The sequence below is a fragment of the Cucurbita pepo genome, chromosome 1, assembly GCF_057944985.1.
Source record: "Cucurbita pepo subsp. pepo isolate OVF chromosome 1, ASM5794498v1, whole genome shotgun sequence".
Classification (NCBI taxonomy): Eukaryota; Viridiplantae; Streptophyta; class Magnoliopsida; order Cucurbitales; family Cucurbitaceae; genus Cucurbita; species Cucurbita pepo.
Window position 1 is genome coordinate 20,692,665 of NC_141798.1, and position 25,014 is coordinate 20,717,678.

The 25,014-nt window shown below is 39.2% G+C and overlaps 6 protein-coding genes across 20 annotated transcripts; 3 read left to right on the plus strand and 3 right to left on the minus strand.

Annotated features, from left to right (window-relative positions):
- Window positions 1-1,812: 1,812 nt before the first annotated feature.
- Window positions 1,813-6,609, plus strand: LOC111794236 (uncharacterized). 3 transcript variants are annotated; one of them, XM_023676272.2, is made up of 5 exons: window positions 2,372-2,512; window positions 2,629-2,671; window positions 2,868-2,983; window positions 4,343-4,583; window positions 4,873-6,609. In XM_023676272.2, the coding sequence occupies exons 2-5, from the start codon at window positions 2,654-2,656 to the stop codon at window positions 6,190-6,192; spliced, it is 1,695 nt and encodes a 564-aa protein (XP_023532040.2). In that variant the 5' UTR covers window positions 2,372-2,512; window positions 2,629-2,653; the 3' UTR covers window positions 6,193-6,609. The 3 variants fall into 3 exon arrangements, with proteins under 3 accessions (XP_023532038.2, XP_023532040.2, XP_023532039.2); XM_023676270.2 differs by lacking the exon at window positions 2,629-2,671 and having other exon boundaries at window positions 1,813-2,512; XM_023676271.2 differs by lacking the exon at window positions 2,372-2,512 and having other exon boundaries at window positions 2,519-2,671.
- A 104-nt stretch (window positions 6,610-6,713) lies between these two features.
- LOC111794272 (laccase-4) lies at window positions 6,714-9,000 on the minus strand. 2 transcript variants are annotated; one of them, XM_023676273.2, is made up of 6 exons: window positions 8,907-9,000; window positions 8,678-8,829; window positions 8,353-8,597; window positions 8,113-8,241; window positions 7,060-7,980; window positions 6,714-6,976 (listed from the first exon to the last, which is right to left on the minus strand). In XM_023676273.2, the coding sequence occupies exons 1-6, from the start codon at window positions 8,994-8,996 to the stop codon at window positions 6,846-6,848; spliced, it is 1,668 nt and encodes a 555-aa protein (XP_023532041.2). In that variant the 5' UTR covers window positions 8,997-9,000; the 3' UTR covers window positions 6,714-6,845. The 2 variants fall into 2 exon arrangements, with proteins under 2 accessions (XP_023532041.2, XP_086974854.1); XM_087118728.1 differs by having other exon boundaries at window positions 6,714-7,980.
- A 1,731-nt stretch (window positions 9,001-10,731) lies between these two features.
- On the plus strand, window positions 10,732-13,120 carry LOC111781409 (LIM domain-containing protein WLIM2b). Of its 3 annotated transcripts, none has more exons than XM_087116921.1 (6): window positions 10,732-11,073; window positions 11,269-11,528; window positions 12,186-12,285; window positions 12,382-12,413; window positions 12,498-12,587; window positions 12,661-13,120. In XM_087116921.1, exons 2-6 carry the CDS (start codon window positions 11,394-11,396, stop codon window positions 12,868-12,870), a joined length of 567 nt encoding a protein of 188 aa, XP_086973047.1. In that variant the 5' UTR covers window positions 10,732-11,073; window positions 11,269-11,393; the 3' UTR covers window positions 12,871-13,120. The 3 variants fall into 3 exon arrangements, with proteins under 3 accessions (XP_086973047.1, XP_023517751.2, XP_023517743.2); XM_023661983.2 differs by having other exon boundaries at window positions 10,733-11,073; window positions 11,274-11,528; XM_023661975.2 differs by having other exon boundaries at window positions 10,734-11,073; window positions 11,299-11,528.
- A 728-nt stretch (window positions 13,121-13,848) lies between these two features.
- LOC111776844 (putative sugar phosphate/phosphate translocator At3g11320) lies at window positions 13,849-17,606 on the minus strand. Of its 3 annotated transcripts, none has more exons than XM_023656244.2 (6): window positions 17,467-17,606; window positions 17,102-17,295; window positions 16,279-16,746; window positions 14,937-15,040; window positions 14,630-14,858; window positions 13,849-14,289 (listed from the first exon to the last, which is right to left on the minus strand). In XM_023656244.2, the coding sequence occupies exons 1-6, from the start codon at window positions 17,519-17,521 to the stop codon at window positions 14,137-14,139; spliced, it is 1,203 nt and encodes a 400-aa protein (XP_023512012.1). In that variant the 5' UTR covers window positions 17,522-17,606; the 3' UTR covers window positions 13,849-14,136. The 3 variants fall into 3 exon arrangements, with proteins under 3 accessions (XP_023512012.1, XP_023512004.1, XP_023512021.1); XM_023656236.2 differs by having other exon boundaries at window positions 17,379-17,601; XM_023656253.2 differs by having other exon boundaries at window positions 16,279-16,844; window positions 17,102-17,582.
- A 1,136-nt stretch (window positions 17,607-18,742) lies between these two features.
- Window positions 18,743-21,817, plus strand: LOC111804966 (O-fucosyltransferase 19-like). Its single transcript, XM_087126289.1, has 8 exons — window positions 18,743-19,212; window positions 19,297-19,372; window positions 19,443-19,513; window positions 19,608-19,696; window positions 19,767-19,899; window positions 19,968-20,200; window positions 20,585-21,061; window positions 21,334-21,817. The coding sequence occupies exons 1-8, from the start codon at window positions 18,832-18,834 to the stop codon at window positions 21,563-21,565; spliced, it is 1,692 nt and encodes a 563-aa protein (XP_086982415.1). The 5' UTR covers window positions 18,743-18,831; the 3' UTR covers window positions 21,566-21,817.
- On the minus strand, window positions 20,719-24,972 carry LOC111783975 (syntaxin-81). Of its 8 annotated transcripts, none has more exons than XM_087126319.1 (9): window positions 24,773-24,972; window positions 24,423-24,518; window positions 24,210-24,303; window positions 23,954-24,037; window positions 23,670-23,774; window positions 23,128-23,271; window positions 22,466-22,708; window positions 22,209-22,340; window positions 20,719-21,054 (listed from the first exon to the last, which is right to left on the minus strand). In XM_087126319.1, the coding sequence occupies exons 3-9, from the start codon at window positions 24,285-24,287 to the stop codon at window positions 21,049-21,051; spliced, it is 792 nt and encodes a 263-aa protein (XP_086982445.1). In that variant the 5' UTR covers window positions 24,288-24,303; window positions 24,423-24,518; window positions 24,773-24,972; the 3' UTR covers window positions 20,719-21,048. The 8 variants fall into 8 exon arrangements, with proteins under 8 accessions (XP_086982445.1, XP_086982431.1, XP_086982435.1 ...); XM_087126305.1 differs by lacking the exon at window positions 20,719-21,054 and adding an exon at window positions 21,801-22,031 and having other exon boundaries at window positions 24,423-24,474; window positions 24,773-24,971; XM_087126309.1 differs by lacking the exon at window positions 20,719-21,054 and adding an exon at window positions 21,801-22,031 and having other exon boundaries at window positions 24,407-24,474; window positions 24,773-24,971.
- Between the last annotated feature and the right edge of the window lie 42 nt (window positions 24,973-25,014).

Consider the following 25,014-nt stretch of genomic DNA (forward strand, 5'->3'; position numbering starts at 1 on the left):
TCAATTGAGTTCTGCACGTAGGTTCGAAAAGAACCAATTAAGGGTAGTTAGGTAATTTGGTTTTCCAATTCCACTCTGCTCCCCATGCTCCTTACCAACTTCAACGCTGTCGTTTCATGTCGCTTTCCCCTCATCCTATTTTCTTCTTTTTCTTCTTTTTCTTCTTTTTCTTTGCTTTTCCTAAATTATATAATTATATAATTTCATAATTTCATAATTAATACTCCTCTGCCCCTGCCCTGCCTGCCCTTCTACGTCTACATCGACTGCCCCTATCCTACTCACTACGCTCTAAATTTCTCTTCATTAAAAAAAAAAAAAAAAAAAATTTATGTTTATTTCTCCCAATTTTAAATGTATTTAATATATTTATTTTAAATAAAATTAATTACAAAATGATGTTTTAATTAATAAAATTGATAATTAAATAACATAATAATAATAATAATAATAATGATGGTGGTGGATGAATTATTATGAAATAATAGTATGATCCAATGTTTGTTTGGTTGTATGGGTAACAAAATAAGAAATGAAGCATATTTTTGTAGGTTTAGGATATGATATGCTCATAAACAGGCCAACCAATTCCAATAACACAACATTAAGACATCAAATCATGTTTAAAGTTTATCCATAGTTCTACCTCCACTAATTGTTTAAAGGATTTGTTCTCATTCTTATCTATAATTTTTTTTTTATTTATTCGATTTTGAATCTATCACGTGTTGATTAGGAGCATTATGTTTTTTATTTTTATTATTATTATTATTTTTTTTTTGTTTACTGATAATATTTACATGCCACACTAAACACAATTCTCAAACATCATTTTCAGATACAAAAACTTCAACTAAACGACCCTATAAAGATCATTACTATTATTATTATTATCAATCACAAATAAATTACTAGATAAGAATAAGACCATTAAAGTCAATTGACGAGATAAGATCGGTTTATATATATATATATATATATATTTCTATTAATCCTATCTTTCACGTAACAAATAAATGATGGCAATCATAAGGCCCCAACCCCAAGGTTTCTTTCAAGAGGAATTTGGGCCTTCACTAGTGGGCTGGATACTTTGGGCTAACGCCCAAAGGTTTCTTTTGAAATAGAATTTGGGCCTTTACTAATGGGCTATATTATATTTGGGCCTAGGGCCTCGACGATGGTATGATATTATCTGCTTTAAACATTAACTGGAGATAATATTTCTTAACCCAACAAAAAAAAAAAAAAAAAAAAGATTTAAAAAAGATTTATGTAATTTTAGTTATACACAATTATAAACTTAGGTCAATAATAATGGAACTATATTGTAGTATGAAATTACTATTATTATTTTATGTTCCCACTTGATCAGAAGGGGAGGCCGGGCTGCGTAGGACGGTTTGGCTCATTACACCCGGTTCATTGATTTTTGCTTATATTATATTCGATATGGGACCCACATCCCATTTTTGGACGAAGACTTTTCGACTCAGTTTAATAATACCTTCCAACTTTTGTTTATTTTCCTACGTCCTTTTCCTTTTAAAGTTCGGAAAAAAAAAAATATTAAAATAATTTGAAAACTCAATTATTGGCGTACGGGGGTGTAATTTGTCGTTGCCTCGTCAGCACTCGTGGCATCTCCAAAAAACAAAAAATGACGTGGCAGGTGGGCCCCCCCCCAAAAAAAAGCTGGATGGATTTTGAACGGCCGTAACAATTTAGTGGCGCGCAGCTGACGTGGACTTTATGCGACACACCCCGGATCTTAAACTAACTTTATATTCTTAATTTTATATCACCCTTGAAGTCCTCGAGGCAGGTCCGTTTTACCTATCGCACCCACCAGTTATCTGATACCTTCATATACGTCGGTCATTGGAGAGTCTATGCTTTCTCTTCTTTGTTTTCCTTTACAATTCATTCGTTTTCTGATTACGAAATTCTTTCGGATTTCAGTTTGTTCTCTTTAATCTTCTTTTTCGATTTGTTTCGTTGTGTTTGAGGCGTTTGGATTGATTTGAAAGCGAATTTCGGTGCGAGGAAGACCTCAGGATTTTGAATCTATCTACGATAAACTTGAATTTTGTTTTGTATATTCTCATTGGACGGAGGTTTTTTAGGTTTCTCCATGTCAGGCCCTAGAAAGGAAGATTCGATTACCAGCAACGTTAGAGAAGGCGCCGATCGTGATAACGTTGAAGAATTCGGGGACTCGTCTCGAGTTGGCGGTGTTTCTTCGAATGTTGTTGAGGTTTCTGGTGGTCCGCATGCTTTAACGAGGGAGATTAACCTTACGGAGCGGCTGACTCATATGCTTGTTGATGAAGGAGATGGCGATCTGTTGCTACAGCAGAGCGATCGGGAAGATTGGGTTATTCGGTGGCTTCAGGCGCTAGATATGCAAGTCATGGGTGCTTGTCGGGCTGACGAAAGGTTGAAGCCGTTGTTGAAGATGACTACGTCCAGCGGCATCGCGGAGGATCACTTTCTTGCTCAATTGAGTCAGGTTTGTGTTTAAATATGTATTGATCGGTATGTGAATTTATAATGTGTAGTGGATTTTTAATTGTCGATGACAATTCACTGCTTTATATTCCATGCTCGTTGTGCGATTCTACATAGGACTCCCGGTGCCGATGGAGATGGCATGGAATCTGTATTTGGCGTGAGTGAAAACGATTGAATGGTTTTTTCTTTCAATTTTATTTTCATCACTTCAATTTGGTGTTCTTCCCCCGTCGTTTTAGATTCTGTCCTCAACACGCTGTAGTGATGTTTGTTATGAGGTTTTGCAGTTTCTAGTTCTGTGTCTTTCGTGCTCCTTATCGCTGATCAGATCTGTCTCTGTTTTTGTAACTCAGCATTTCGAGCCGGGTGAAGTTGGCATTCTAGCGAGGTGTTTCTGTATACCTCTAGTCTCTATTCGCGTTGGGAAAATAGACAAGCAAGGAACAATCCTTTGCCCTACGAATACAAGGTAGCTATTTGCTCGATCATTTGTTTCTTGACACTCTGATCCTAAGTAACTGAGAAATATGTGTTTCTATCTGTATTTTCTGACGGTCAATTATAATTCATTAATTCATTTGATTGATTTGAAGGTCAATTGTATTTCATTTTTCTAGAATATAAGTCAGAATACCCTAATTTCCAATGCCCATTTATAATTCATTTTTTGGATTATATCTTGAAATATTAAAAGACTCGGCGTCATCATCTTTATTTTTTGTAGTGTGTAGGATTTGTCAGTTCAATGGTTTTAATCAGTAGTGCTTTTACTTCTATGGTGTAACCATATAACTTTACTTGAAAGCTTGTAATTAGTGATAATTTATAGATTTAGGACTCCGCATGTTAGCCTGTTAATGGTAACGATGTTCATTCTTCCAAATAAACATATCTTTTGGTTTGTAGGTAAAGTGGCCGTTTTCTATTATGATCTCTGAAATATGAGGAAGTAAAGGTAGTTTCATGCTCTTATACCAATAATAGCTTGCTCCTGTTTCTCAGTTGTGTAGGATTGCAGCTTAATTAAAATGAAATTATTTGGAGTGAGTGATATGAATTCTGAACTTTTGTAATTCCCTCACTTTTCAGATCAACTTGTTACTTTTCCATTCCATTTATCTTATTGTATTTTTCCAATATATGGCGAATCCTTTTCTATTGATCAGAGTGTTAGAAGCCTAACTGCTTGTTATGAGAAATTGTAATGATTTTGTTTTTCTTGAAAAAAATTATATTTTTTATAATTGGATGCTGATATATGTTTGTACTTAGTATATTGTCATTTGAACTCTATAAGAAATAATATTGTAGAAAGCTGTGATTGTTTTTATTGTTAAAGTTACATTGAAGTTGAGGTTTTGATTTTGAAGTGAATCAATCATCATTTAAAATTTAATCATGGATATCTTGACCTTATAGGTTTGAACCTTGTCCGAGATATTAGAGTGTTGTTGGTATCTTTCTACAGATCTTTTTAGGTGTTCGGTTGCTTTTTATGGGCTATTTCAAATTTTCCATAGTGTTTTCAATGGGAAATTTTCCAAGGATGATGGAGGATGCAGTTGTATACCAGAAGAAGCAATTGGTTAATTGATTCTAGGTTGTGAGGAAATTACTAATATTGTCGAGGATTTCGCCGTAAATTAATGAGATAGATATAGGATACAAGGCTACTATCTGAATCTTTTTGTATTCCACAAACTTCTGTCGTCTTCTCATCTTCTTTTACCTATCTGCTATCTAGATTCTAGTGTTAGGATTATGATGGTTAATTATTATATTATTTTTTATGCTTTTAAAAGATCCTTTCATTTACTAATTATCACAGGGGAAACTTAAAACTAATGGTCCTACCATCATCCGACTTTCGACTTTCATTCATTGGAGATAATGGATCTGTAGAGAGACTATTCGCTCTGAATAACAGATTGTCAAGTGATTTCGTTACACTTGATGAGATCCCTTCAGATAATTCTGGCCGTTCATTTGTTATTAAAGCAAATGATCAAAATATCTATTTTTGGTGCTCAGAGAAGTCAAAGCTCTTGGGAACTGAACTACTTGCGAAGGTATTTGTACTTTTCGTATTGAGTCTAATGACGAGTAGTTGTTCTTTTGTTTGAATTACAGTTACAAAAATAGAATTTTTCTATTGTTGTTCATTCATGAGAAGACCATGTTGGTCTGGGAACATGTAAAGCTTTTATGTGATTTATTATATCTTCGTGTGGTGTGGTAGTTATGACTTGATATTATATATTTTATGGGTTCCTGACGTTACCACTGGATATATATATTTAAAACAATTTTGTGTAGTGGTGTTGCATATTTCCTTATGTCGCTTCTCCTTTACCACAGATGAAAGACTTGCTGCAGAGAAGACCCTCTATTGCTGAATTAACTGGAATCAGTGAATTGCGCCTTGGTTGCTTTGCAACATGCCTTCGTGCCTATCTTATGGAGTCAACTGTTCCTAACCAACATCCAGTAAGTTCTGCGGATTTGTTCTCTTCATTAGACTCCACAAGAGAACTATCCTATTCATCTTATTTTGGACAATCGTGTGCATCATCCAAATCTGTGCGATCAAGAAATTCTGGTAGTTCAGCAGTTAAATCAAATTCTGTACTCCAGGGTAGTCTTAGCCCCAGGTTGAATTCCTTTAAAGAAGGCCTTCCTAAGACGTTGTTTTCTCTGAGAGATGCTGCTAGGGAAAAATTCAGGAGGCGTGGAGACAGTTTGGCTTTAGATAACCGTATTGTTGCTCCATCGATTTCCACTGATGCATTTTGTGTTAATTCTATAAATCAAACTGCTGATTCAAGTAGCCCATTATCTGCATCGAGTTTTTTGGAATCATTGGGAAAATTAGCTGCCCCAACTCCTGAAGTTTCATCTCATGTTCCTTGTGTGGTTTCACCTCTCTTAACTCCTTACTACTGCTGGTGTCCTCCTGGTGCACCATCAATTCTGCAGCAAAGGGAAGAACCTTCTCAACTCCCCATCCCATCCATCAGTGCATCTTCCCTTCCACCATTTCCTTCGCTGTTACCAGTTTCTACACCTTCAAATTTGTCGGTTCCAATATCACCTTTAAATCTAGTTGATTATCCGTTAGTGGATTTCCCTTCTCTATTTCCAGAGCCACTAGTCCATCTGCCTTTGAAAACCTCTCAGCAGATCCCGACCTTCACTCCTTTGTTCTGCGATCCAATTGTTCACGTTCCTGTAATTGATGTTTGCTCCTCGGGTCAAGGCTACCTTGTGAGTGCAGGCCCTACAATTTCGGCCTCCATTCCGCCACTGCATCCTACACTCGTGAATCCAATGATACCTGCTAATAATGTTGAAAAGGATCCTAGAGAGACACTGCGTCTGCTCATCAGTGGTTCAAGCCAGGGCAACCCTCAATTGATGAACGTACTCCCTGTTGTTCTAACAGATACAGAAGCAAATCAAAGTTTATTTTTAACTGGAAGCCGTGGTCTGTACAGTAATGCTCGAGACATCGACGCAATTGCAAACAGCATTGCTTCACTGGGCATTGTGTCACTCTCAGGGCAATCCGCAAGTGATGTTGACGATTTGAATGGCCATCCAGATGACAGCAGTGACTCAGAAAGCTCTTGTTTGCATGAGCTTTCCCCATCTCATTGCGAGGGAAGGAAGTCTGGCTGATAGAAAGTTTATCTTCATACATTCATTTCTTCTTTGCAGAACTTGGTCGCTTTTGTTGCCGTCTGCTAATGTGTAGATATATTGCTTTTGTATTTCGAGTTACAATTAGCGTCGCTCTTCACCAAAAGAGGTTGATGAGTTCATTGTGTCTTGGGGGGTGATATGTCTATAGTTTGCCTGCCGTAGTATATGTAGTTCATGTTTTCTTTCCGTCAATTCCCTCTGTTTTCTTACTGTGTTGGGTTACTCTTATTAGTATGTCTTGGTCGTTTTTTAGGTTAAAAACGTACGTGTTCATATACAGTGTGTTTAGGATACGGTTTGTAATTAGAAGCAGCAAAATTCATCCATTTTCTTGGAAAATCGTTTGAACTTTAAAGAAAAAAAGAATACAAGATCTTCAATGTTCATAGATCATCCCAGCTTCATCAAACAAAGGACTCCATTGCTTATTCTTCAATCTTCACTTGGTGCATATGAATCCTTATTTTGATTTTCTCACACAACACAATCACAGATCTGTTCACTCACTCTCTCTCTCTCTCTCTCTGGATCCGTTTGTTTGTTCTTTTAAACTCCACAATTCCCTCCCCTCCAGGCTTCACCAGTTTCTAAGCTCTGATTTTTATAAGCTTTTTGAAAACAGGGGAATCCTAACATCGAGGAAGATCACGGGGCGGCGGCGGCAAAGACTCATTGGGGCCTTCCCCATTTTCCACTAAAAACGCCATTTTTAATCCCCATGTCGTATGTACTTCCAAATGGCAATGCAAGAACCAAACCCCTGCCCACATGATGAAACAAAAAACGAATTTAGAGCCAAAAAGAAAGACGAAGAAGAATAAGGGGAAATAGATATCTGTTCACCTGGGTTATCTGCTTTGAATCTTATCGCCGTCCAGCCCCCATTTGGCACTCCGAAAGTGTTCCTCTCAACTGGGTCAACCAGATTAAAGCCTTTCGGATCCTCAATCGGATCGAAATTTCCCGATCCTTTTCCCACCACGAACACATTGAAGCCGTGTAAATGTATAGGATGACTTTCAGGGGCAATCACAGCAGTGTCTTGAATCACCAATTGAACATTCGAGTTATAACGCAGCCTATAAACCTTTGTCCCATTTGTTGTCTGAATATTTGCAGGTGGTTTCCCAGTATAATCGAAAACAAACGGCGGATTCCCCGGAAAATCCTCTGTAAAAACCCCTCGAATCTTGTAGTAATGCGATTGAAGAAGAGCAATTTCGGGCATCAAAAACGTTACATTATTAACCGCCGCCACGATTCTAACTCCATTGACACAAGTCTCACAAGGATTGATCCCAACTCCAATGGTGAAAAACAGAGTATGATCGATGAACAGAGGGACTTTTGCTGGGTATTCCTCTGAATTGAGGCTTCGTAGAGAATCGATGAACCGATCTGTTAAAAGGGTTGAATTTTGAGCAGGAACTTGTGCTAATACGATGGTGGGATTCTTGGGAGTTCCTTTGTATCGAAGAAAGGCTGTTGCAGTTAAGTTATCGATAGGAACAGGGGCATCCATAAAAGGGGAGGCTGTAATTAAGTATTTCCCGACAGGTTTGTCGGCTGTAAGAAGGGCGTTTGTCGTTTGGCCAGGGCTTATGAAAATGGTTTCGGTTTCGAAAGGCTTAGTGTAAGAAGCATCGACTTCAACAATGGAGAAACGATGGCCTGCGATTTTGAAGAAGAAATCTTCGTTGAGTGCTGCGTTTATGATTCGGAGAAGGTAAGTCTTTCCACTTTCAACGTGTAATGTGAAGCCTCCTGCACATTCATCAAAAGACATTCCCAGTTATTTCGTTGAGTTCAAAACTCGAAACGCATCTCCCCAATTCATATCATGTTCCAAAGTTATGATCTTTTGATGATTTTTTGTGTTTTTGTCCATTTGGGTACCATTAGTAGCGCAGCCATCAACAGGGCCTGGGTGGCCATTGATTGTGTGGACGTCCGATACGGCCGGCGGCAGACCCGACACTACGCTCTTGTTGACCATATCCTCCACATCGCCCTTCCACCATTCACCTGCAGAGGATGGCAATGAGCTGAAGCCGGAAAATAAAGCACAAAGAGGATAATATCTACTTAACGGTGGGCTTGGGCAGTTAGAATGATTTTGAACGATATTTTGCTTACCTAAAATGATGATTTTCTCTTTATCAGGATTGGTAAAAGGATAAGGAACGCCAAGCTTGGGTAAGATGACAATGGCGCCATGAACCGTGGCTCTAATCCAAGAGATATGAGCATGCCAAAAAAGGGTGCCTCTTTGGGCGTGGAGAGTGAAATTATAGACATAGTTCTGACCCGGTTGAATTGGGCACTGTGTGATATATGCTGGTCCATCAGCCCACCCGCTTCGGAGCTGTCGAACCCCATGCCTATCAATATCGAACAAAATCTTGGCGTTATTTCATCTTGGATTCGAAGAATAAGCTTATTATTAGTTGGTAGTTCAGACCAGTGGATAGTGAGATTATGGTTAGCTCGGTTGGTGACTCGAACAATCACCCTGTCGTCCTCCCTGGCATACAGAGTTGGTCCTGGAAACTTCCCATTAACAGTCATAATAAACTTGCTCCCACAGATCTTCGTTTCATTCTTCAACACAACCTGCACAGAATTTCATGAGTATAATCTTCTGATAATGTTTTAGCCGACAAACCCATCTTCACAAGAATTAAACTTACTAAGAAACTGTAATGACGAACAAGAGATTCAACCACAGCAGCACCTGCCAAGAAGGCTACCAAAAGAGTAATCAAAATGTATCTCATCATGTTTCTCTTTGCAGTCTAGAGTGGCTCTTGATCAATGGGGTTGAAAGAACTTTATAGAGCAAGAAGAAACATTGCTGTCTTATCTTTTTAAAACGTTAGGTGAAACAAATAATCCAACCAGGTTTGATTTCGTGAGATCTATGTCCGGTTGGAGAGAAGAACGAAGTATTCCTTATAAGGGTGTGAAGTCGTCTCCCTAACAAACACGCTTTAAGGCCGTGAGGCCGATGATGATCTGCTATCGGTGACCTTGGGCGGTTACAAATGGTATCAAAGCCAAACATCAGACAGTGTGTCGGCGAGGACGCTGGCTCCCAAAGGGTAGATTGTGAGATCCCACATAGGTTGGAGAGAGGAACGAAGGTGGAAACCTCTTCCTAACATACACGTTTTAAAACCGTAAGACTGACAGTGATACGTAACGGGCCAAAGCAGAAGACTGACAATAAGATGTAACAAAGCGAACAATATCAGCTAGTGGTGGTAACACGACTTTTCTTCCATGTTACACAATGATAATGGCACACCATTTTAGTTAGAAATTGTTCTTTTATGTGTTACGCTTTGTACACGCTTACCATATTTTATGTCGCGTTGAAACTTACATCCCAGCTGCTCCCTCTCCCTGTCACATTCTAGGCAGCCACCCTTTTGTCTAAATCCTTTACAAAAACTAAGGATTATCTTAGGAGGTTCTAGAGGTGTGGGATGAAAGACGATACATAACAGGTCATTCGTTTTGCCATGAGTATAGTAGACGGACATGACTTTGGTTTGAAGCAAGGTCCGTAATACCACTTGTTAGGGACAAAAAGTCGACTGAACATGGATCCTCAATCTATAAGGGATCGATACTTGGAATGAATGCGAACGTTTGAGAAAAAAAGAAAGAACTCGTGAGAACGGCTCAACCTCTATCATCTTTTACATTACTTTCTTTTTAAGCTTCTCCATCTTTAAATGGAAAGCCAAATCCCAACTTTTTCTTGTTTTTAATATAAGTCCCAAGTCTCTGTCTCTCTTTTTAACACCTCAAAATGAGAAACTTCCCATGTTTTACATATTTTTCATGTCCAAAGCACGCACAGGCAGACTTATTCATCGCGGAGTTGATAGTCCAAAAGGTCTCGTTCTAATGAAGATGTTTTTGTATTTATAAACACATATTCTTCTTCTTAATTAGCTTGTTGATCGAAATCAAGACTAATAAATACCATAATGACTATTAACTGAGTTGTAATTTACAACCTTATAAATATTATACCAAAACCGAAAAATACAATGAAAGCTCACTAAATTCAAACATACAGAGCAATTATGTCATCTAAACATAAATATTTTCCATTTTCTTTGTATGGTAGACATGTCTGATTCAGAGCTGGGAAAATAATTAAAATAATTAAAATAATTAAAAAAAAAAAAAAAAAAAAAAAAGAAGAACACAATCCATTATTTTTTTTTTCTTTTCTTAGAACGTATCATGTAAGATGTGGATGGACGGGGTCCAGTTCGTTAGGGTCAACGGTTGACTTTTTTTGGAGTTACGGGCCACGGCCAATAAGCCATGGGGAAGGCGCCTATTTTTGAGGAGTTACAGGCAACGTCCATCGCAGAGGCGCCCGTTTTTGGGGAGTTACGGGCAACATCCATCGCAGAGGCGCCTGTTTTTGTGGGGTTACGGGCAACATCCATGGCAATGGCGCCTAGAGGAGGCGCGTTTTAAAAGCCAACTCAATCGTTGAAACGAGCCAAATTAATGGTGGGACACAATTCCTGCCAACCTCATCCTTCTTTTCTTTTTCCTTTTAATTATTATTTGTAAATGCGTTGTAATCAGATTCATTAAACAATAAATCTTCATTTCATTTTTTTTTTTTTTTCCATTCCCTTTTGGATCAATTCTTTACCCCAAATTCGAACACAAAACTTCCACTACGCTTCCCCAAAAGGGCTCCAATCCAATCCAATCCAATCCAATCCCTCTCCCCCTCGTCCCTTCTTCCCTCTCGAATATCTCTTGACGATTTCGCTTCTGGGTTCTCTGCAGATCAACCCGCTTTTCAATCTCTAATCTCAGGTATGTGATTTTAACTCAATTTCGTTCGCATTTTCCATCTCCCAACTCCCAGATCATGATCAATATATACTTTTAAGATCTTTGTTGCCTTTTTTGGTTCTTGAGCGGTCGTGTTTCTGCGTTTACTCGTATTGGATTTATGTTTGTTCGTTACATTTTTATAATCTATCGAGTATCTGTGTTCTTTCCGATTAGCGTAGTTATGATTTTGATCTAACGAAACAGAGAAGAAGGGACGTTAGCTGTGAGAGTTGTGGATTGTTTGTGATCTTGATTGGGTGAAGAAGATTCAGATCTAATCTAACTCCGAGCGCTTAGCTATGTCTTTCACTGGAACACAACAAAAGTGTAAGGCCTGTGAGAAGACTGTCTATCCTGTGGAGCAGCTCTCTGCTGATGGAGTTTCCTACCATAAGTCTTGCTTCAAATGCAGCCATTGCAAAGGAACTCTAAAGGTATTACTCTGTGTTCTTTGAGCTGGATTCTGATCCTTAACATTGCTAATGCGCCTACAAACCGAAGGGTTAGGATATATTTGTTCCTTTATATGTATTTCATAAGCTCTGATGCATGTCAATAATTGAGAACTAAACTCAACAGCTGTTGTGTATATGTTCTCTTAAAGTTTTCCATCTGATGATGTCTATCACAAGTAAACACAAACTGGTTTAAGGGATACATCAAGGGTTCCAAAGTATAATGAGAATTCAGTGCATGGTGTCTAATTATGAGATCTCACATCGGTAACATTCTTTATAATGGTGTGGAAACCTCTTCCTAGTAGAGGGTTTTAAAAACCTTGAGGGTAAACCCAAAAGGGGGTGGACACTAGTAAGGATGATGGGCCTTGAAGGGAGTGGATTGTAAGATCTCATATCGGCTGGTAGCTTTGAGGGGAAGCCTGAAAGGGAAACTTCAAAGAGGACAATATCTGCTAGCAGTGGGTGGTAGCTTTGAGGGGAAGCCTGAAAGGGAAACTTCAAAGAGGACAATATCTGCTAGCAGTGGGTTCGGACTAGCTAACATATCCTATTGTGTAGCGATATGTTTTATGTTTTGAAAAGTGGAACTTTACCTACTGTAGTTTAACCTCGTTCTCTGTTTTCCTTCAGCTGAGCAATTATTGTTCAATGGAAGGTGTTCTATATTGTAAGCCTCATTTTGAGCAGCTCTTCAAAGAGACAGGCAACTTCAACAAGAACTTCCAATCACGTATGTTCTTATCTTCTTTCACTTAACTTTTATGTTTCACTTCCCAAAAGTTTTGGTTTCACATGTTTAATTGTTCTTGAGTTTTATTTCCAACAGCTGCAAAGTCAGCTGAGAAGACTCCAGAGCTGGTAATTTCCTGTCGTAATCACTTGTAATTTGTTCTTGTGAAGATAAAACAATGCTGATTCTTGTAAGCACTTCACTGGTTTCAGACAAGGTCATCTAGCAAAGCTGCTGGCATGTTTTCTGGTACTCAAGACAAATGTGCTACTTGTGCTAAAACTGTTTATCCACTGGAGAAGGTAAGCAGTTGCTGAGAAGCTCACAAACCATTTATTATCAACAAAGAGCACTTAAAACTCACATTACTTGCAGGTAACAGTGGAGAATCAGTGCTATCATAAGTCGTGTTTTAAGTGCTCTCATGGAGGGTGTGCTCTTTCCCCATCAAATTATGCAGCCTTAGAGGGTATTCTGTATTGCAAGCATCACTTTTCCCAGCTTTTCAAGGAAAAGGGAAGCTACAACCACTTGATCAAGTGTGCATCCATGAAGCGTAATGCTGCCTCGGTTCCTGAAGCTTAAAAGTTCGAATTCTCATATCATCATCTCGGACCTAACTCTCTGTTTAACTTTAAATTTTCTGGTTTCGAGATGGGAAAAAAGGAAAAGGAAAAAAAGGAATTTTTTTTATGTATTTACCATTGTTTCGGCTCGTGTGTTTATTTGAGCAAATTGTTGCATTTGATCCATATTTGAGGTGCAAACCTTATATAAGATTTCCAGGACTTGCATATTTGCATATTTGATCACATAATGTGTTGTGTTCTCTTTCGATCTTGCTTTAAGCCTTTCTTCATCCAGAAGAAAAGCCTTAGGTTTTCCCTATTTAAACAAAAAGAATATCCCTATTTAAAGAAATCTACCGGTAATAGTCTAAGCCCACCGCTTGTCCTCTTTAGATTTTCCCCAAGGTTTTAAAATGCATTGGGGGTCGGTCTCGTGTCCTCGCTGGCACATCGTTTGGTGTCTACCTTTGATACCATTTGTAACAGCCCAAGCCCACAGTTAGCATATATTGTCCGTTTTGACTTGTTACGTATCGCATTAGTCTCATGGTTTTATTTTAAAATGCACCTATTGCTTCATTCTCCTCTCTAACCGACGTGGGAGGATCTCTAATGGGAATGTAATATTTTTTTACAAGAGTGTGAAAATCTCTCTCTCCCTGCCTAAAAACGAAACATTCCTTATAAAGGGTGTGGAAACCTTAGATCTGCTAGTGGTGAGCTTGGTTTGTTATAAATGGTGTATCAAAACCAAACATTAGGCAGTGTGCCAGCGAAGACGTTGACCTCCCAAGGGAGTGGAATGTGTGGAATGTGAGATCCCACATCGGTTAAAAGGACAATGAAACATTATTTATAAGGGTGTGAAAATCAAATCTCTCTAGTAGATGCATTTTAAGACCGTAATGGCTAGCAATAGACTTGCAATAACACTTAGTTAGCACACCAAGCAAATAAATCAAACAAGGGAAGGGCTGGGAGAGAGGGAGAGAGCTATGTGAATGGTTGTCATTAATGTAAGAGTGTGTAAGCCACCCACTTATACAATGCCTTCTTTTGATCAAGAAAGAATCAAGCTGAGTTACACAGTGATGTTGGGTCATTTATTCAACTTTCTATTCCTAACCTGAGTTACACAAGCCAGTTTCCTATGCTTCTGAGACAAAAACAAGCAGAGAAAAGATCAAAACAAGACCAAAAATTTAATGGCAGCAATGCCCAAGCATGCAGCCACTACTACTTGGCTGCAACTGGATTTCCCATTGATGGAGGTTTGGGTGTGTCAACTCTTATTTGCTCGTTTCTTTGCTTCGCTGTAGAGAATGACTCCCATAACTGTGAGCGTATAACCAAACATTCCAGTAACAGACACAGGATTTCTAAAGATCAAGATTGAAACAACTACAGCTACTGCCCCTTTTGCATTTCCTAGTACCTGGAACACACACAAAACAAACCACATTTCTTACAACCTTCGACTTCCTCAAACACTTGACATTGAAAGGACTTGGGTATTAAAAGAAATGATAACATCCAACTTCCTGCAACCAAACACATAGCCTTCAATATTCAACCTCACCGCGCTTTGGCTCATTACTTGAATATACCATATTTCTGGCTCCTCTATAACAGAAAGTACTACAAATCTACCAAACAATTAAACTCATCACAACCTATGAGTTCATACATTAGGATCTCAATCAGCCAAGAACACATAAAGTTGAGCACTGGAACTAGTAACATGCATGAGTATACAACAAAGAATGAAAATATACCTGAAGGGTCAGCGCGCTGGTGTGTTTCGTGACCAGAAAATTGGTCAAATTTACGAAATATGCTAGCGACGAATTGAAAAGAAGGTACCAGATGATCTTGACATCATCTCTAGCAAGAGCTATTGTGATACCAATCACATTATCTTCCATAAAAAGTGTTGCAGGCAGCAAGAAAACAACAGCCATAGGAGCCATATATAAAAGGAGATTCATGGAATTCAGCTTCTCTCTGTATGAGAGACCATTAGATGCTTGAAATTTCATCGTTTAAACAAAAACTAGAATGATATAAGATAGAAGGCATTACCCTTCTGCAGAAAGCAAGATTCCTTGAAGTACTGATTTGAGAGCTCTTGCGGCGGTAGCTGCAACACATATCAGAAAGCCAAATAGATGGAAACTTGGTTCGCTCTGTTGCCATGAAAGAAAAACTTGAGAGGCAAATTCTATGGCCACTTTATTTTCATACAAGACATGAGACAACAACACTGTTAGAGCAAACACAGACATAAGCCCACAGAACAAACATGGTGAAATCCAATAATTATATCTACCCTTCAATACCCAAAACTAGAGAACGACTCGAAAAGCTTGCACGACTAACACAAACAGAAACCTGAATTGAACTTATAGATCCCTTGGAAACGAAACGAAGCATTTCATATAAGGGTGTGGAAACCTCTCCTATACGCGTTTTTAAACCTTGAGGGAAAGTTCTTGAAGGGAAGACCCATAGCTAGTAGATATTGTCTTCTTTGGGCTTTCCCTTTCGGGCTTCCCTTAAGGTTTTTAAAACGCGTCTGTTAAAGAGAGTTTTCCATACCCTTATAAGTAATTCTTTGTTCCCCACTCCAACCGATGTGGGATCTTACAATTCGCCCCCATGATCTTACAACATCAGCTAGTGGTGAGCTTGAACTATTACAAATGGTACAGAGCCAAATATCGGGTGTGTGCCAACGAGGACGCTGGGCCGCCAAGGGGGGTGGATTGTGAGATACCACATCGGTTGGAGAGCCAAACATCGGGTGGTGTGCCAACGAGGACGCTGGGCCCCTAAGGGGGTGGATTGTGAGATCCCACATCGGTTGGAGAACCAAACACCAGGTGGTGTGCCAACGAGGACGCTGGCCCCCAAGGGAGTGGATTGTGAGATCCCATATTAGTTGGAGAGCCAAACACCAGGTGGTGTGCCAACGAGAATGTTGGCCCCCAAGGGGGTAGATTGTGAGATCCCACATCGGTTGGAGAGGAGAGGGAACAAAGTATTCCTTAGAAAGGTGTGGAAACTCTCCCTAGTAGATGTGTTTTAAAACCTTGAGGGGAAGCGAGAAGGCCTACAAAGAACGATATCTGAGATCATGTGTAACAGCTCAAGTCCAAATATATGAAATCCTAAATCCCCATGCTCAAACAGTAGATGTTTGCTCCCATGTCGGTATTATCCATAGAACACAATAAACAAAACACGACAAACAGGAGCTGAGGAAATGTTTCAGCGTTGAAACAAACATTTTCAACTTAAACGAAGATAACCGCATTAAATTTCTCATAAAGAAGCACAGAATTTGGAGTATTCCTACAAGAAATATTGAATGGGGGATAACAAATTAGGCAGCCAAAGCAATAAACAAAAGAAGAGTACATACCCCGCTCGCAATGACAACTCCGGTGACGACAGGAATGAGAGTAGCATAAGTAAGCCAAGCCTCCCTCTTCAAGGTCATCAGATAAGCAAAAACCGCCGTGAAAAATGGCGTCGTCGCTCCAATAGCCTGGTTGAAAGAGACAGGCAAATACCGAAGCGAAATGTTGCCAAACACAACGGAGATGCAGAAGATAAAGCTAAGAGCAGAGATCTTAAAGAATTGGACGCGAGATCGAATGGTCTGCAAAGGAACCACCTTAAACCAAGCAATTGCAATGTAGCTGAACAAAGAACAAGCGGTCATGTGGCACATGGTGAGGAAGATCGGGTACTTAAAACCATAGTTGGTGAGCAAATACTTGTTGAGCAAGAGAACCCCAATGTTGGAAGAGTACCAGGCGGCAACGAGGCCGATCGTGAAGAAACGACTCATACCCTTCATTTTGGGAGGTGGGTGTTGATCAAAAAGCTGTAATTTCAACAAAGAAATGGTGGGTTTTGTTAAGTGGAGCGCCGTGGGAGGTAGGAGACGGACATGAACCAAAAAGGGTCGGGCAAAGCAAGGATCTGGGCATTGGAAATGTGCAGCGATTAGAGAGAAACAATAAGGGGATTGAGTTGTAGAGAAGAATGAGTTGGTTCCATAACAGAAAAGCGGGGATTTGGAGAGAAATGGAGAGAGAAAGGCAGAGTTTTTATAAACTTATTTCCAAAGAATTAGGCATATGCAAAATTGGTGCATTTGACCTTACTTAAAGGGCCCTGCTTTTTCATTCATTAAGAAGCGTGTAGTGGCGTGGAAGCCTTCTAAATTCAATTCTAACCTGTTTGGTTGGCCATGTGGAAACCCATGGCGCCGGTTGACCTTCACATATCTCTGCAGATCCGCCACAACTTCCTGCTGTTCTCAACTTTCTAACCCCACTTTTGCTTCGAGATTTGAACAGCGATGATGCAGCAAACACATGTTGTGTTGAAGAAGAACATATCAGCTTTTGGCGCCATCCCTGCTTCCTCTCTGGAACACCCAAAAACCTTAAAGTCACCGAACAATCAGCATATGAAACTAATCAAACACTTGAAGAAACAGGGGATCGAGACCTTTTTGGCTTGATCTCAATGACCCATAAAGGATTTTCTCAGGAAACAAACAGAAGTGGGTACAAGGGAAGGAGATGGTGGATGATACCATTGAAGAAGAGGGGAGGTATTGCAGATGATGAACAGAGTAAGGTATGTGTCATGTGTATCAAGTTATTAACCTCACTGAGACAAGATTTTGGAGCTGAAGTTTGGAAAAGAAGGAGAGGGAGGGAATCAGAAAATGCGATGGGATATTCACTCGACGTGGTAATGAGGACAAGGAGTGTGTAGGGTATGGTCACACAAACTACAATATCATGAATCCATAATGAATATAGGCAACATTCTGGACATGTTCCAAGTGGGAGTTTGTGTTTTTTGGTATTTAAATGAAAGAAGAAATGTGTGTACACATGCGAGATTCAACCTCAATTGCTTACAAGATTCAACCCGACCACACCTATAAAGACTTCAAGAACATAGTTAAGCAATTAAGATATTTGTTGAGCAATGTTGGGTTGAGACTAAGGTTTTGGTTGGATATTGAATCATAGGAGTAACCTTTCTCCAAGACGTGTTGTTCATGGTCGCATGCTCATGTCACTGCCAAGTGCCAAATTCTTTATTTGATTTCATGTTGTATTGTATTACTATTTGTATTTTGTGTCATATTGCTATTCAACACAATCATGTTTAGGCCGTGTCATATTTGAATTGTCTCAAAATGACAGGTGTATGCAATTAGTTGTCAATGATTTTGTATGATTGTTGATCACATCAATAAAATGTATAGTGGGATGCGACTAATCGGAGTTATGCTATCTACGCCGCTATATTGCTTGTGGTCTATAACATTCCTTCCAAAACCTTCTTTTAATCTTACTTTCAAACTCTTTTTTCAGAGATCTCTCTACCCTATTTTCTAAAACTTTCTTCTCAAAATGGGGTTAGAGGCTTGAGCATACATTGCTCGATTGTAGGCGATCCGTTAGAGGCTTGAGCATACATTGCTCGATTGTAGGCGATCCGAATCCGAATTGGCTTGACTGACTCGATGTTGGGAGTGACAATTGCAAAGAAAAGTGTGATTGCGATTGTGACAGCCATAACCAAGATTCAAAATCCGAATACACTATATGGATACTAACTTTCATGTATCTCTCCTTCATTCGGATGGTGATCAGACCCCAAATGTTGAAATGTCCTTAATTAGAAGAGATCAGAATTAGAACAGAGATTTCGGTTCCTATGATATCCCCATAGCCATGAAAAAGTTAAATTCACAAAATAAACCGTCAAATCCCTTCTCGTCCACTACTACCCATTTCGGCCCCTCTTTTTGAACACCTCCACCACCTCTCCACCAAAACAAAAATTCAAAATTCATGCCCACTGCCCTTTACGCCTCCTCCTCCTCCTCCTCCTCCTCCTCCTCCTCCTCCTCCTCCTCCTCCTCCTCCTCTTCAACGTCATGACCAGAAGAAGGCTGTTGGAATATGACCATGAGGATGCCGCCAAACTCGCCGCTGCTGGCATCTTCATCGACGGCGACGCCAAACATGTTGCCTCCTTCCGCCGCCATGTCCACCGCCACTTTCCCGACATCGTGCGCCGCCCTGGATGTTTCGTGATCGGCTGCTTGTTGCTTTTGGCGTTTTCCACCATCTCTCTGTTCGTTAAGTTTACGTTGCTCAATTCTTTCGATGAAATGCGGTTAATGCACAACGACAAAAAAACTGGGGGGCCTTCTGGTAATTTCATTCCCCGCCAAAAACTTATCTACCAATCAAACGCCGCTTTGGCCCAATCTTCTTCCGCTAAGACCAACCCCCACAACCCTGTTCCGGCCAAGGTTCAATTAATACGAAATCTTTTATTTACTTTTTAATTATTATATTATATTTTAAATAATTTTGTTTTTCCAAATGGCGGTTAGTTTTTGGAGACATGGGAGCAACCCGACAGTCAAACCTATTACAAATGCATAAATGTGACAAAGAACGACGAATCATGTAAACAATTTCTGTAAGATTATTGTTATCGTTCTTAGTTTCAAATAAATTAATAATGGTTTAATATCAGGGATTGAGATTGAAACAAATGGCTACCTTCTTGCTCGAGCTAACGGCGGATTGAACCAGATGAAAACTGGGGTCTTTTCATCGAAATGAATAAGTTTTTTTTTTCTTTTTTCGATAGAAATGTTTTTGATTTAGTTGTTTGTTTATTTTATGATAACTATCGCAGATAAGTGACCTGGTTGCTATAGCAAAACTCATGAATGCGACTCTAGTTCTTCCTTCTTTGGATCATAGATCCTTTTGGACTGATACAAGGTCATTATTCCTAGCTTCTATTGTGAGTTTAATTTCAAACTAAATGAAGTATTGAATCCCTTTTTCGCAGTGAATTCAAAGACATCTTCAACTGGAAAAATTTCATCCAAGTTTTGAGGGATGAAGTTCATGTAATAGAATCTCTCCCCTTAGAACTCTCACATATCAAGCCCTTTGAAACGGCACCAGTTTCTTGGTCTAAGGTATTCGCTGCACATTCATTCATTCATTCACTTTGTTTCCCTCCCATTCTAAATGGAAATATATGCAGCCTCGTTACTATAGAGTACATATGGCGTCTTTGTTGAAGCAGCACAAAATCCTTCACTTAACCCACACGGACTCTCGATTAGCCAACAATGGTGTTGCGGAATCGACACAGAAACTTCGATGTCGAGCAATGTATAGAGCTTTGACATTCAATACCAAAATTGAACAGTTTGGAAACAAGCTCGTTGCTCGGCTAAGAAGTGATGGAAAACCTTATTTAGCTCTGCATTTAAGGTAAGCAAAAAGTGCCAAGAGTAGTACTTTCCTAGGCCTACTTTCAAATTGAATGCTAAACCAAAACACCAATTCTTACCTGAGAATAGAAGAACACCATTTCATTTCACCGTCAAAGAACATCGTGTAATGTAACAGCCCAAACCCAAGCTCACCGCTAGCAGATATTGTCTCCTTTGAGCTGTCTCTTTCGAACTTCCTATCAAAGTTTTTAAAATACGTCAGCTAAAAAGAGGTTTCCACACCCTTATAAGGAATGTTTCGTTCCCCTCTCCAACCGAGGTGGAATTTGCTAACAGTGGGTTTAAGCTGTTACATATAAGTACGATGACCGGTTCTCCCAAAGTTAGATATGTTCCTGATAGCAAATATATTTGATTGCAGATATGAAAAAGACATGCTGGCATTCACGGGCTGTAGTCACAGCCTTACCGAAGCGGAGGATGAAGAGCTGACGACCCTAAGGTTTAACGTACGACACTGGAAGGTAAAAGACATAAACAGTACCCAACAAAGACTACTAGGGGAATGCCCCATGACTCCAAGAGAGGTAGCTATATTTCTTCAGGCAATGGGGTATCCTTCTGATACCAATATCTACATTGTTGCTGGCAACATTTACAGCGAAAGCGGGATTAAACCGCTAAAAGCTATGTATCCTAACATCTTCACACATTCTTCTTTGGCAACTGAAGAGGAATTGGAGCCTTTCAAACAATATCAGAACCAGTTGGCTGCTTTAGACTATCTTGTAGCAGTAGAGAGTGATGTTTTCGTTTACACCTATGATGGGAACATGGCTAAAGCTGTCCAAGGTCACAGGAGATTTGAAGGGTTTCGGAAAACCATCAGCCCTGACAGGTATAGAGCAGAGATAAACAAATCCATAGCTGGGAATTTTTCTTAACAAAGTAAAACATATGGCAGAAAAAGACTCAATTCATAAACGAGAATCCTAAAATAACTTAATGTTGTTCATTGAGTAATTACTCTGTACTAGTAGTTGATACTTAGTCAGACCTGTAAAGCTATTTCCATGCAGGTATGGTAGGAGGATTGAAATCCTAAATGGAAAAATGAATTAGAAAAGAGTTTCTGTCTCAATCTAAGGGACGCTTATCATCTATTTTCAGGACAAATTTAGTGGATTTGATAGACCGATTGGACGCAGGAGCATTAAGCTGGGAAGAGTATTCTTACAAAGTTATGGAATTACATAAAGAGAGAATGGGGTCACCATATCCCAGATGTCCTGGGAAGTCCTCGAAACTGGAGGAGAACTTCTATGCCAATCCTTATCCAGGTTGCATCTGCCGCAAGTCTGATGGCAAGAAGCATAGCTCAAAGAAAGAATGTCGAGGCTGAAATCTCATGGTCACATACAGGGAAAGGCCATGGTTTGGGTTCACTTGTCACAGGCATGCTTTAGCAGCTACAAATGAATGCAGGGCACTAGAGAAATTGTAGTAGATGAGATCGCTTCTGTTTAAAGAACATCTCATACAGTGGTAACTACCCCCCCATTTTTTACCTTGGAGTCCACTTACAGTGGTAACTACTTGAGTCTGGATATTCAAGCAAATACTAACAGTAATAGGAATGCGATCCAATTTTTCATCGGTGATTTCTTATTTTTCTTTCTTCTATGTGAATGTACAATATAATTATGATACAAAAGCCAATCCCGTCAACTATACCAATCAAGAAAGAGAATTGAAAATGTTAGCACAAATAGAAAGAGCAGAAGGAAGGTTCTACTGCTGCTATTCCGCTGAATTGCTTGTGCAAGTTCTTTATTACCAAGCTCGACGTTCTTTGTAGCTTCAACAGCCTAATTTGTAGTTCATTAAAAAGAAAGAAAATAGGAAGTTCAGTACCTAACAGTACCGAGAATAGTGCTCAACTGAATTTCATTCTGGAAATGTTAAAAAGGAAGGTGCAAGTGCAATTAGCCGTTGAGATTTGAGGGATAATGTGAAAGACAATAAACCGAGGTAGAAATACTGACCTGTTCATAAAGAAATTCGATTTGTTGTGCTTGCTGCAAAACATGTGTAGACATTAGGTGATTTAAAGCAGACATCTCTACCATCTTAGTTTCTGTTTCCTGGACTGCATCAAGAAGACTGGTCAACTCAACCTACAAATTTGGAAGAAAACAACTGATCAGTTCTCAAATTTTACCCATCAAGAATCAAGCTTGGTTCAATTAACAGATGATAGAACTCTCATCAAATTTTGCTTCCCCCTCCATATTTTGATTACCTGAAGTGCACGAGTTTCATCATCCAGCAGTTGCTGTTGGGCTCGGACAGGTTGATGCTCAAAAGTATCAGGTTCCCTCAGCTCCATATTATTATAGTTGGGGGCATTTGCAGAACGTGGTTTATTTACTTGGTTGGGTTTTCTTCTTGGTACTGCTTTGTTTATTATATCTTGAAACCGAATGGCTCTTAGCTTATCAAATTGTGATGTTACTGAATGGAGTTTCTCACTCAAAATTAGAACCTGCACTTAGAAGAAAACTTCAAATTCAAGAATGGAACAACTACTTTTGGTGGGACTGTGGGAAGGAGATTCACATAAAAAAGTACAGAACGTATTACCTTTTAAAACACAAAAGTATGGAAAATATTTCACTAGAAGAATGTCTCACTGTCCGGGAAAGATGAAAATTGACAATGTTTATAAAGAGATGACAATATGACCAACAATCAAGCAGAAGAATGGGAGCAGTCAAGATGTAATGGGGTAAACAGTTTTGAATTGTTTTGAACTGCGGACAGGGCAACAACATTCGACGACTCACTTTTTCTTCCTCGGGGAAGGGAAAATAGTTTGGAGAAGTGTGCACGCTAGCACATGTAAAATAATCAAGTGATAAATATGAACAGAAAGAAAAAAAAAAAAAAAAAAACAACACTCACCACCCCATGTTTGTGTGCAATAGTATCGGCATTAGCATCATCAGTCCTAGCACCAAGCCAGCTCTTTGAGTGTGCGTCATCCTCATTAATGTTGTTTTTTAGGATATCGATTTGTTCTTGGCATGCTTTGATGAATGCAGTTACCTGCATATAGTTATAATATACATATTTGGCATTACATTATGAAAATACATACATGCAATAGTAGATCCCAAAAAACTTCAATAAAGTTCCTACTAAGCTTTGAGATCACAATGTGCCACGTAAAAAAATCTTTTATAAAAAAAAAAAAATGCTAACCAATAATAGCAGAAGTGTCTGTGTGAAGAAAAACCGGGAAGAGAAAATAGTTAAGCATTCAACTTCATGAATATCAGACCAAATAAATTATGGCTTAGCATATCAACAAAATAACGTATGGCCATGATTAAAATAAACTATCACTCTCACTTCGAGAAGTTCTTTGAGCCCGAAGTTGTATCAAGCAATCTTATTATTCTGTTATTGTTCTTAGTGATCTCCCAAGTAGTTGTATGGCTCACCTCATGTTCAATATTGTCTCTCTCTTGATCTGTTGTGCGATACATATCTACATAGTCCTTTTGATGCTTCAACATAAACTCTTCAAGAGCACCAATGCTCTCAAGCTGATTCAAGACAAGTAAAGGAGTCAAACATGATAGTTGCTCTTTTCACACATTTGGAAGTTGTGATTCATGAAACATGTCGTTGAAAGAAGCCCAGTTAAGCTGTAACTAAGTTCTCAAGAAAAGGGGGAAAAAAAAAAAAAAAGAATACCAAAACACTTCAATATTGATAATTCTACCGTTTTTAGGGCAGCTTTGATGAAAGGTGACCTTTGCCGAGGTTTCTGAATGATGAATGACGCCATAATAGCCGCCAACTTGGGCTGCAAAGACATGGTACTTAACATAAGGATGTTTCGGGAGAAACACTAAACCATTCGTAATTGGTGTAGTCTGATCACTTGCTAGAAAGAAAACGAGCACATCTTTCACGAAAAATACAGCCCAAATTTCCCATCAACAAGCAACTATATACTGCAAGAAAAGCATACAAACCTCGTTATACCCTGAAGAAGTAGCACAATGCCGGACAGCATCTTTAAAATCTTCAGTCCTATCCCTGAACTTCGCCATTCCCTTCTCAACGAGGCTGAAAACATATTAACAAGTTAAACGACCATAAATGACTGAATGAACTACGGAATATAAAAGACATTTGTGAGAACAGCCAAATGAAAGAACAAACTAAACACCTTACTATGCGCCCACCTCAATTATGCACGAAGCCGTAATGGAAATAGGTTATTTATCCCCAATCTTCCTACACAGAAGATCTCTCTAGAATCAATCTTAGAAGTCAAAAGTCTAGACAAAGCAGAAGACGGAAGATCATCAGACAAAATTCAAAATAGAAGTAGAAAAAACACTAAATCAATTCCCTTTCAACCCTAAGGCGTCAAAATTTTACTCAGAGAAAAGCGATTACGTAAAGAATGTAGAAACATAATGATATGCTAGAGCATTGAATAGAATCCAACATCGAATTCTGCCACATTGATCCACTGAACTGAAACGCAGAATCAATAACATGTATTAGCCAAAGGATCACTGGAACTTACATTGTTGGTATCGACGGAGGCAAAATGGTAGAAAAAGAAATGCGAATTTCAAGTCCAATAGGAAACTGAAAAATGAAATTGCTTATTCACGATCCGAGAGTTTATTCTTGGGGCGAAGTGAGGAAGGAAATCCAGCTGCTCTCGGATCGTGGAATAGAAAGGAGGAAGAACTCTGAAACGGAGCTGCTCGAGTTTATTAGAAAAGTGGATAACGGTTCGGTTGTCGTGGTTTAAATATTGTA